General features: G+C 39.7%; 2 protein-coding genes across 5 annotated transcripts; both read left to right on the forward strand.

Moving 5' to 3' along the window:
- Window positions 1–710: 710 nt before the first annotated feature.
- dus4l (dihydrouridine synthase 4-like (S. cerevisiae)) lies at window positions 711–3,445 on the forward strand. 4 transcript variants are annotated; one of them, XM_046073056.1, is made up of 7 exons: window positions 711–977; window positions 1,285–1,482; window positions 1,728–1,849; window positions 1,993–2,110; window positions 2,404–2,526; window positions 2,760–2,986; window positions 3,097–3,445. In XM_046073056.1, exons 2-7 carry the CDS (start codon window positions 1,391–1,393, stop codon window positions 3,360–3,362), a joined length of 948 nt encoding a protein of 315 aa, XP_045929012.1. In that variant the 5' UTR covers window positions 711–977; window positions 1,285–1,390; the 3' UTR covers window positions 3,363–3,445. The 4 variants fall into 4 exon arrangements, with proteins under 4 accessions (XP_045929012.1, XP_045929013.1, XP_045929014.1 ...); XM_046073057.1 differs by having other exon boundaries at window positions 1,334–1,482; XM_046073058.1 differs by lacking the exon at window positions 711–977 and having other exon boundaries at window positions 1,141–1,482; window positions 1,790–1,849.
- Window positions 3,446–4,430: 985 nt separating this feature from the next.
- Window positions 4,431–11,551, forward strand: bcap29 (B cell receptor associated protein 29). The gene is made up of 8 exons (XM_046073059.1): window positions 4,431–4,562; window positions 7,691–7,808; window positions 8,051–8,151; window positions 8,276–8,423; window positions 8,567–8,702; window positions 9,157–9,259; window positions 9,451–9,551; window positions 10,218–11,551. The coding sequence occupies exons 2-8, from the start codon at window positions 7,717–7,719 to the stop codon at window positions 10,251–10,253; spliced, it is 717 nt and encodes a 238-aa protein (XP_045929015.1). The 5' UTR covers window positions 4,431–4,562; window positions 7,691–7,716; the 3' UTR covers window positions 10,254–11,551.
- Window positions 11,552–11,593: the final 42 nt, after the last annotated feature.

An 11,593-nucleotide genomic window follows, 5' to 3' on the forward strand; every position in this document is an offset into this window, starting at 1 on the left:
ACCTACTGTGCATCTAATATATCCAGACCTCAGCAGAATCTGGATAAATGGATGTGCTTTCGATCTGTTAAGGTAAGAAAATAATATATACGTTGGTTTTGGGTGAATTGTTCCTTTTAAAGACTCCTCGCGAGGACAGATAGTTTTAGATTTGTGCTGCTTCAGTGCCCTCTTGTGGCCAGAGAGGGATAGTACTATAGCTTGTCCTTTGCTTGTCCTTTTGGTATTGCAGCCCTGTGCAGTTGCAATGTTGGAGATGATTTTCCCAACATCCTAACATATGGCAGCTTAATATTGACGATTAATTAACTTTGCACTGGTATCTCTGGTATCTTTTACCCATGTATTTTATTTACATGTTGCCTTCATATTTTATAGTTATTGTCATACCTGTAGGATAAATGTCTGAAAATATATGTAATTTGGTCGCTGTATACATGTAGGCCTACTGTTGAAATCAAACGAGCAATGCCCTTTTTGAGGACACTGAAATTGTTTATGACCCTACATGTGTGTAATGAGCCCTTTTCCATCAAGTCCAATGCCACAAACTGAACGCAGTAGTGTGATGCCCCTCCCCATTTCTTGGAGGTTGTCCTGGCCAACATAAGCAAGCAATTGGCTGACTCTGAAGGGTCGTCAGCTGATTGCGCTCACCTGGGCCCGTGGGCCATAAAAGCTGGCCCATGTATTCAACTCTCTTTCTCCGTTCCCTGCAGTTTAGGCTACATCTATGCTGTGGTGCCTTGTTTTGCACTTCTGTTTATTTTAGTTTAATAAAAATATAATAAAATAATATTATAATATTAATAAATTAATTAAAACAAATGAGTTTGATTTAAGGAAGTACCTTGCGTGGACTACCATCTTTGTTACATTCACTGAGCCAGGTTGTGACAGTAGCATTTTCTTTAGTGATTTAAAAGCTCGAGAAATACATTTTCCCCACAGAACCTGAAGGCAGCATTCAGTGCATGGTAATGACGTAAACACAATTTTCTGCGTTTTTCATTAATTTTATTAACAAATTTCATTGCCTTGTACAGCCTAAACTAATTACATTAGTGGATGGATGTTTATGATTTTTTATTAGAAATCAAAAATTTAATAAACACGTATTGCGTTGTATGACGTATGGGTTCAAAGGTCTGAAATACACGCCCACATTTACTTCCCGCATGGTGGACTGGTGCGACGTTGTTGTTCATTTTGTTCCGAAGTAAACACAGCCATACCTGTCTATGTATATGTCGTTTTTTTCTCGTCTTTGAAACAATGAAATAGATGTCAGACGCCGGAAGATATCCTTAAACGAAACTCTACTCTTGGACAGAAAGCTCGTTGGCTTGTTGTGCTAACTAACGTTAGCTAGCAGTGCTACTTGCGAAGAATGAAGACTTCTAACGGTAACACCAGTATCATGGACATGTTTGAAAATGGAAGAGTCCTGAAAATATGTGCCCCGATGGTTCGATATTCAAAGTAAGCGGAATCTATGCCATTTCTATAATTATATTGGTAGCTATTACTTTAATTATTTGACAGTACTGAAGTGCATGAAATTCAATGGGAAAGCACTAGGTTATATACATATAACGTTACGGTTAAGCATGAAGTGTTTTAATTAAGTGCACTTATCTTTTGCCTGAAACATGAGACGTACTGTAGGTACAACTACCTGTATTGTGTGTCTGTTGCACACTGTGCTCATAGTATTTCCCCTATAGGCTTGCATTCAGGTCCCTGGTGAGGAAATACAACTGTGATATCTGCTTCACCCCAATGATAGTTGCTGCTGACTTCATGCGATCTGTCAAAGCCAGAGACAGTGAATTCACCACCAATGAGTGTGAGTAGCAACATTGCAATATGAACTGTAACAGTGTAATCCCAGTATGTCTTGCTGCACCACCACTTCTAATGCACAACATCTTTACACAAAAGGGTTACAAGTTTTGATTACCATTGTTTATTTGTCCTTCTCCTCCTCAGGTGACCGGCCCCTGATAGTGCAGTTTGCTTCCCATGATGCCCAGACTCTGGCTGATGCGGCTTGTGTGGTAGCACCTTTCTCAGATGGAGTTGACCTTAACTGTGGCTGTCCCCAAAGGTGCAACTACTGACAGTAGGCCCTGATACATGTTGGCCTCAGGTCACTTTTTATTGCTTTGTTATTTCAGCATCTTGATTTTTTTATAGTCTAAAGCCCACAGTTTGTTTGACTTTAATTAATTTATAATGAAAAATCATATGTTTCTGTTTTCATTGTTATTTTGAATATACATAAGTGATGGATCATTAGACAAAAATCTATTAAACCCTGTGTCCCCTGACCATGCTTGCAAATCTTTAAGATTTTTTTTTATCTAGGTTATTTGATTAGTTTTGTTGTTGTGTTTTCAGATGGGCTATGTCAGCTGGGTATGGTGCATGCCTCATCAACAAGCCTGAACTTGTGAAAGACATGGTCAGACACGTCAGAAACCAAGTGGACAATCCAAACTATACAGCATCTATCAAGATAAGGTACAAAATCTGAACCAGTCGGACATTTTACTAGAGCTAGACCGATAATCTGTGAGGCCAACATTAGCTTATTGCAGATATATCAGTCAGTACTTGTGCTAATGTCGGCTAATAAATAACACATTGCAGGACAGAAATGCCAAAAGAGTTTGTCCACCAGAGAGCACTCATGCAATAAAAATAATAGTATTGGCAATATGTAACAATAATAAAGAAATTTGCTTCACCCACAGAATTCACAAGGACCTGAGGCGAACAGTGGATCTGTGCCAGAAGGCTGAATCAGCCGGTGTATCATGGATAACAGTCCACGGCCGAACATCAGAAGAACGGCATCAGCCAGTCCATTATGACGCCATAAAGACAATCAAAGACAGTGTATCCGTCCCTGTTATTGCCAATGGAGACATAAAGTACCTCCGAGATGTGGAGTCCACTCACCGGCTTACTGGTGTTGATGGTACGTTTGTTTTCATGAAATTGAACAAGTACACATGTATGACTTATGCATGAATGGCAGTATTCCTTTTAAATTTGTAAATTTCTTGTTTGTTTGGATTTGCTTATTAGGTGTGATGGCTGCACGGGGTTTGCTTGCTAACCCGGCCATGTTCACCGGCTACGAGGATACTCCTTTGGAGTGTATATGGGACTGGGTGGACATCTCTGTAGAACAGGGCACTCCATTCACCTGCTTCCACCACCATCTTATCTACATGCTGGAGAGGGTTAGCTCCCAGCCTGAGAGAAAAGTGTTCAATTCTCTATCTAGTACCTCAGCTGTAATAGATTACCTCCAGAACACATATGGGTCAGTGCATGATCTAGGAACATAAGCATATTGAAATGTGATACATTTGATTTTAGCTTTTTAAAATTAAATTTTTATGCCAAATAAAACTACCAAACTCTAATTGTATTGCTGATGTATGTCTTCTTTATTGCTATATCCTCTCCAGTAAAGCCTTGACAAAAAACAATTGTGGAACAATTTAGACTATTATAATACATATATTTGGTTACCTCAACCAAAGAGGTTGTGTTTTTGGTTTATTTGTCTGTCAGTAGAATTACAGAAAGTACTGGCCTGATTTTCATGAACCTTGGTGTATGGGTGTATCATAGGCCAACTCATAGAATTTTGGAGTGGATACCAATCACAGGGTGGATACACAAAATAAGTTTCACTTTCACTAATAATGCTGGATGGTCAGAAGTCTGCACTCTCTGAGTATCCTTTCTCTGAATTATTGTCTTAAACAGTAAGTATACTGAGGATTGAGCTAGTTAGTATTTATATATTTTTTTGCTTCTTTGCTGTCCTTCATTTACCACCACTGAGGTGCCCTTGAGCAAGGCCCATAACCCCAACCGCTACAGTGGAGCTGCTCAGTGGCCAGCAGACCAGGCTGCGGTTGAACTGGGCAGCTTCCAGGTGTGAATATGTAACGGTGTGATTGTGATCAGGGCCTACCTGCAAATGAGAAGTATCTCTCAGTGAGGCTCCCTGAATAAATAAAGGTAAAATAAAAAACATGGGACTGTAGCTGCACACACACAGAGATCTAAATCATTTCGATCATACTATTGTATACATAGTGTAGTAGTTGCACACCCAAACATATCACAATAATTTTAACAATAACCTATAACAAAGAGCTTCGAATAAATAGACCGGAAGCACTGCCATTGTGCCTGCAAAGTAAAGTCGAAATTTGTTCTAGTTAATACCGAAGAACTTACATTGTTACTACTAGACCAGTTTACAAACAACCATGTATTTCCATATGAATAGAAATGGCATATTAACGTTTGATACAACATACTAACGAAAAACGATGAAATGAACTTATATTAAACATCAACATAATCTTGGAATTAGTTTAATTTTGACAGGTAAGACCGGAAGCTTTACACGAGCTGCTGGAACCAACAACGTTGCAACAGGAAGAGAGAGGCAGACTGGCAAACTTTGCTCTGGTTGATTTCACAAGTTAACTAAAGTCTCTTTCAGGCAGTATTTAGGCAGTTTGTTGGTAAGTTTTGAGTCTTTATCCCTGAATTGTGACACGAGCTTAGATACTTCGTGACGTTGCTGTTTTTATTACGTTTACAGTAACTAGTTAACCTTAGCTTAACGTTAGCCATTTCAAAATCGCTCACGTTAGGAAAACGTTAGCTTTAAGGTAACGTTACGTTAACGTTTGTTCAGTTGTGTCATCGGAGCATTGTATTTATGATTTTGAACGCGGACAGACGATGAAAAAAGCGAAATGTTTAAAAGCATAAGTATGTGTTATGGATATTGGCCTCTTGTAAGTGTTGATGGCGAAATGAAGGTCCCGAAGCATTAACGTTATTGCTTTCCGATACAGTTGTGTCGAAATTGGTTTTAGTCCTCGAAGCTTTATTCAGAAAATGCATAACGTTAATGCAACAAAGCTGACAACCACAAAATGCTATTCTGCAAATATGTTAATGCCAAACTCAGAAGAAAATATATTGCACTGATTGGTTGCTCTTTTACAGCATGAGATGCACAACATTGCGATTTCAGCGTTAATTTTAGTGTTGAATCTACCACCTGTCTCTCATATTTTGGCCCTAAAATTCACTAGGAGAAATAGGTGAAGCAAAGCAATTAGCAGCAGGAATGGAACCCTGATGCTTTCACTCAAGGGACTGCAACTCTGCCACTTCACCATCTACCTGCATGTTTGATGAACGATTGGCTTTAAATATAGTACAATTTTCCTTCACTTCAGAAAGGTAGAAATATTATATTTATCATAGGTCGTCAAAATTCTACTCAAGTGAAGGTACAAAAGTATTCCATAGTGAATGTACTTACAGTATATCACAAGTGAGTACACCCCTCACATATTTTCATGTGACAACACTGAAGAAATGACACTGCTACAATGTAAAGTAGTGAGTGTACAGCTTGTATGACAGCGTAAATTTGCTGTCTCCTCAATAATACATCACACAGCCATTAATGTCTAAACCGCTGGCAACAAAAGTGAGTACATCCCTAAGTGAAAATGTCCAGTGGGCCCAAAGTGTCAATATTTTTTGTGGCCACCATTATTTTCCAGTACTGCCTTAACCCTCTTAAGCATTGAATTCAACAGAGCTTCACAGGTTGCCACCGGAGTGCTCTTCCACTCCTCCATGACGAAATCACATAGCTGGTGGAAGGTAGAGACCATGTGGTCCTCCAGCTTCCGTTTGAGGATGCCCCACAGATGCTCAATAGGGTTTAGGTCTGAAGCCATGCTTGGTCAGTCCATCGCCTTTACCCCCAGCTTCTTAAGCAAGGTAGTGGTCATCTTGGTGTATTTGGGGTCGTTATCATGTTAGAATACTGCCCTGCGGCCCAGTCTTCGAAGGGAGGGGATCCACTCTGCAACAGTATGTCACAGTACATTTTGGCATTCATGGTTCCCTCAATGAACTGTAGCTCCCCAGTGCCGGCAGCACTCATGCAGCCCCAGGCCATGACACTCCCACCACCATGCTTGACTGTAGGCACGACAAACTTGTCTTTGTACTCCTCACCTGGTTCCCGCCACTCATCATCTTTAGAAGATGCTTCCTTCTGGGTTGACAGCCATGCAGACCAATTTGATGCAGTGTGCAGCATATGGTCTGAACACTGACAGGCTGACCCCCCACCCCTTTAACCTCTGCAGAAATGCTGGCAGCCCTTACATCTATTTTCCAAAGACAAGCTCTGGATATGACGCTGAGCACATGCACTCAACTTCTTTGGTCGACCATGACGAGGCCTGTTCTGAGTGGAACGGATCCTGTTGAACCGCTGTATGTTCTTGGCCACCACTTTCAGGGTCTTGGCAATCTTCTTATAGGCTAGGCCATCTTGATGTAGAGTAACAATTTGTTTTTCCAGATTCTCAAAGACTTCTTTACCATGAGGTTCCATGTTGAACTCCCAGTGACCAGTATGAGGGAGTGTGAGAGCGATAACACCAAATTTAACACACCTGCACCCATTCACACCCATTCACACCTGAGACCTTGTAACACTAATGAGTCACATGACACTGGGGAGGGAAAATTGGAGCTAATTGGGCCCAATTTGGAAATTTTCACTGAGGGGTGTACTCCGTTTTGTTGCCAGCAGTTTAGACATTAATGGCTGTGTGAAGTGTTATTTTGAGGGGACAGCAAATTTACACTGTTATACAAGCTGTACTCTCACTACTTCACATTATAGCAAAGTGTCATTTCTTCAGTGTGGTCATATGAAAAGATATAATCAAATATTTACAAAAATATGAGGGGTATTCTCACTTTTGTGAGATACTGTATCAAAATTCTGGATGACATTGTTGTATCAAAGTTCTTGGTTGCATTCAGTCCTTAATGAATAAGTGTTGAGTTTTTATTCAAGAATCGAATTTTCTCCACAGTCTTTGGTGACATTCGATTTCTTAAAAAACAACTTAAAAACCAGCTTTGAAGAATAGTCTCTCGCACACAACAACAAATACTACGGTTTCTCCATGGTTTGGCTTCAGTTTTATGAAAATAACGCCCTCCAAGATTCATATCTGTCAAACCCAGAGTGGCCTGTCAAAGCAGTCATTTTTTTCACTACCTGAGTGAACCAGTGTGTTTGCTTCAGACGTCATTTTAACATCACTAGTGATGCAATGACACAAGCTCTGAAGCAGTGGTTTGTTGAAAGGACTTCACATGTTTGAAGCACGCATCGGAGCTTCCGTGTCAGACGTAACAACACTACTTATAAGCATGAATCCCTCTTCTAAGTTATTTGTTGTCATTATAGACAGGATGTCACATAACGTTATTGCTTGTGGTGGCTCTGTAACTAATTAGGTTACAATAACGCGATTTTGACCAAGTTAACGTTAACTTTTAACCTTTGCTGAGCTAACCTTTGCAATCTTTCGTTAAGGCATGTGAACTGTGAAAGGAGTGGCCGAATGGTTTAAGTAACGTTAACTTAATCATTTTTATCTTAGCAGAGGCTAAATATTTTTCATACACTTTAGCTAAACCTTCCGACTATATTGATGAGCTTTATGTTCCTTATGGTTTTTGTTTTCTTTGTATGTCAGAGAGGCTGGCCAGTTTTACCTGTTATTCTGCAAGCTTTCATTTCTACCTTTGTCAGGTTATCTTCAGAGGCCCTCACTTGAGATGACGCTCCAATGGACTGCTGTAGCCCTCTTTCTCTATGTGGAGATCGGCATTCTTGTCATTCTCTGTTTACCCTTCATCTCAGCCAGGAGGTAAGTAACAGTTGCTTAGAATCATGTGTGTGTCAGGTTTGTACTGCCACAACATGGTTGTATAATCAATACAAGAACAACAGAGCAAAGGCTGTGCGTTGCTGTGACAAATACACTGTAAATTTTGGGGATCTTGTTTGGTGATTGTATGTTATGTAATGAGTGAGTTACTGACACTCTGTTACACACTGATTGTTTTTAAATGAATGCGATTATGTGTGTGTCTGTGTGTGTGGTTGCAGGTGGCAGAGTATTTTCCAATTGAGGATCTGGAGCTGTCTGGCGAGGTTCTGGAACAAAATGTTTCTCACTATGATCATTGTACTTATTGTTCTCTTCCTTGGTAAGTAAAACAGAGTTGCACACCCGCTTACTTGAGATTGTGAGCTAGAGGGCCGTATGACTGGGGGCATTAGAAAAAGTGTAACCTTTTGGTTATTACTCATTGTTTACATAATTTTTTTTAGATGCTGTGCGTGAGGTGAGAAAATATTCAGCTAAAGAACTTGGCACAGATGCCAAGCTGCAGCCGAACATGTTTGATCACCTGCACATGAAGCTTTTCAGAGCCCAGAGGAACCTCTACATTTCTGGCTTCGCTGTCTTCCTCTGGTTGTAAGTGTTTGCTCTTTATTATGCTGATATACGGATGACTTATCAAAAAAGAAATCAGGAGATTACTAATTAATGAAAATAAGTTAGATCTATCTTGCATTAGGCCTTTCTCCAACCCTTGTTATTTCATTATCTCTTTGCAGGGTTATGAAGCGAGTGGTCACCTTGATTAACCAACTGGCATCAGTGTCTGGCATTACGGCTGCTCTTCAGGCGCAGGCTGACAGTGCTAACCAGGCCGCCAAGAAATACATGGAAAACAATGAGATGCTGAAACAGGTAGGCTCCACGTTGGTTGGGTCAAGACTCAACATAAGACACTTAATAAATCTGACAAACTAATGGCCTCAGACTCTACTATTAAATGATTACACTGATTTGTATGTAGCTCACAAATAAAAGTTCAAATTTTAATGTCAGATTTTTTTGTTGCATTTCTTGCTAATCATTTTAAATCCGCTCACTGGTTTATCAAGATTGCATTTAAACTCGGATAGGCAGTTGATCACATCTTCAGGTAATTCCAGTGCACCTTTTAAAGGCAGACACCATCTATAATACTTGTGTTTGTGACCCTTATCTACCAAGCCCTCACACTTGATTTGTTTCCCCTCAACCTCAACCACCTCTAGATGTGAATACACACTCTGAACATTTTACATCAGAGTTACACATAGCTAATGAAGAGCTGTATTTCATGTAGTTGAAGTACATGTCATTTGATTTATTTCAGACTTTAATGGAAGGGAAGGGTGAAAAAGCTACAGCAGAGGGCATGGAGCTGTTGAGGAAAGAAGTGAGGAAACTGAAAGAAGAACTGAAGACCTCAGCAGATGGTTAGCTTTCAAGTACATTTACACATGCCCACTGTTATGTTTGTGTTGCTTTTATACACGTGTTAGAGCTATTTTTATATCCTCATCCCAGGAAAGTTAGATGAACTGCAGACTTTAAAACTTGTGACCTCTAGTAGCTAAAGACAGTGAGGATGCCCTGTGCTGATGATGTGTGCCTGTTTCCTCTCCAGCCCTGAAGAACTCCCAGTTAGAGGCAGATGTAATGAAGAAGCAGATGGAGGGCCTTGCAAGGGAGTACGACAGACTGTTGAAAGAACATCAAGAGCTCCAGGTGATGTTAGGTCCTAATTGCAGCAGGATAATGACTTGTTGGGTCATTCTTTACCATTTTCGGAGTGACTAATCCGGCAGGTTGGAGGCACAGCTCTTCCATAATTCACATTTTAAGAAGTCTGTTCATTTCATCATCAGCTAAAGGCCTATTGTGCTATTACAATATTGCAATATGTTTTGTTGTTAGTTGTGTAATGAATCGTAGTTGGTTCGTGATCCCCCACCACCAGCCCACGATTTGACACGCAGGTGAACCATGGATTTATTGCAAAGTTAAACCATTGTAGAGTGAAAAACTCTTTGCCCCTCTGTGGCACAGCAGCTTTCAGTGTTGATAGGCTAATACTCATGATGTGTAACCAATCAAATAGTGCTGTGGGTGGGACATTGAGAGACTACAGACCAATAAAACTAATTTAACCCTAATTTTTTTTCCCTGCTGATCCAAAAAAATTATCCGATTTGTGACTCAAAACCACGGTATTATCCGAACCACGAGGTTTCTGATCTGTTGCACCCCTATTTGTTGTTGAGACACTGAACACAGAGGTTATAAGTACTAGTGAAGAACAGCAAATCCCATTAATTTCCAGGGTCTCAAATAAAGAAACAATGAAATAACATAGCAACTGACACTTTCTTTTCATTTTTGTTGTCTTTCCAGAATCTTCAAGACAGTGGAAACAAAAAGAAGGACTAGTTGTCGTAAAATCCTGAAAGGTCGAAGTGTTTACACAGCAACCTGGCCCCATCATTAGAAAGCCACTGGAACACATGCTTTACCTTCACATAACGCCTTGCATCACAGCGCATGTCACAAAACCAGGAGGTACAGAGTTTGAGTGATATCAGTCATGGTTTTAATGCATGCAGGTGAATTTTTATTAGGGCACCAGACTGGTTTAAATGGAGCAAGTAATATTAAACATTTTTCTGCTTCTGCCTAGCACAGTATGACAAAGAGGATTGCTTTTTTAAGTGCACACTCTATCAGGCAGATGAATTGTGCAAGGTAATTGGAGAGAATTCAGTCAGTAATCAACCCAGGTCGGATCACAGTGCACTTAATATGTTAAAGAAATATACAACAAGGACAGGTGTTTAATGATTTTGCGTCATTTGTTTTTGCCAGGTGCACAGCGTAGAGCGCAAGACTCTTAGAGCACTCTCTGTGGTGTGCACAACTTTGAATGTATTTTGATACAAAGGGTTTGTTTCTTTATTGCTGTATGTAGCAGGAATACCTGCTTCACCCACTTTGAGCTTGTCAGCGGTATGTAAATTCACTCTGTGCTTGCATGACTGTGCAAATACAGTTTGCATGTACAGTTACAGTTAGACAAATCTTCCTAACAGGTTTTTTTTTGTATTCCAGCTGATGAGTTTTTTAAACTTAGGATGTAGTGGTGAATGATAGTGGTTGAAGGTTTCCACCATCCAGCGCTTTTCTTTTGTTTTCCACCTTACTTTGAACAAGAAAATGTATATGCAAATCTGATATAATGTATCTGTGGATATAAATAACACACAATATCTGTAGGGATAGAAAAATGGATTTAACCACTTATGATCTTACTTAAGCTTTAAAATGAAAAATATTCAATCTGGGTCAAAAACAGAAGTTAAAATATATAGTGTATGTTTCTGAGCCATAGGAGGTCCAGATTGTTGTATATTTCAAGTATTCATTCATTTTGGGTTAGTGTGAGAGTTGGACTGTACTCATCATGAAAAGGGCCTGTATGTTTTTTCTTATATTTCCGGTATCCAGACAGAGCCTTGTCAGTGTGAAAGAGCAGCTTAGATTGTAATCATCAGATGTGTCAAATTTCCCCAATTTATTTTATGATAAATAAATGGCTTATTGGGTTTACCAGATACTTTCCAGGTTATAAAATTGTAAAAATACCTTCAAGTTATGGTCGGACATTAAAAAGTCCCTTAAAGTGCCTTTAAGTGGATATAGTACATTTTGTTTAATAAAGATACCATTCTTTATGCTGTGCCTTGTTTTGAATAATTAGCACCTTGAATAAATAA

This window comes from Micropterus dolomieu, linkage group LG17 (genome assembly GCF_021292245.1).
Source record: "Micropterus dolomieu isolate WLL.071019.BEF.003 ecotype Adirondacks linkage group LG17, ASM2129224v1, whole genome shotgun sequence".
NCBI classification, from domain to species: domain Eukaryota; kingdom Metazoa; phylum Chordata; class Actinopteri; order Centrarchiformes; family Centrarchidae; genus Micropterus; species Micropterus dolomieu.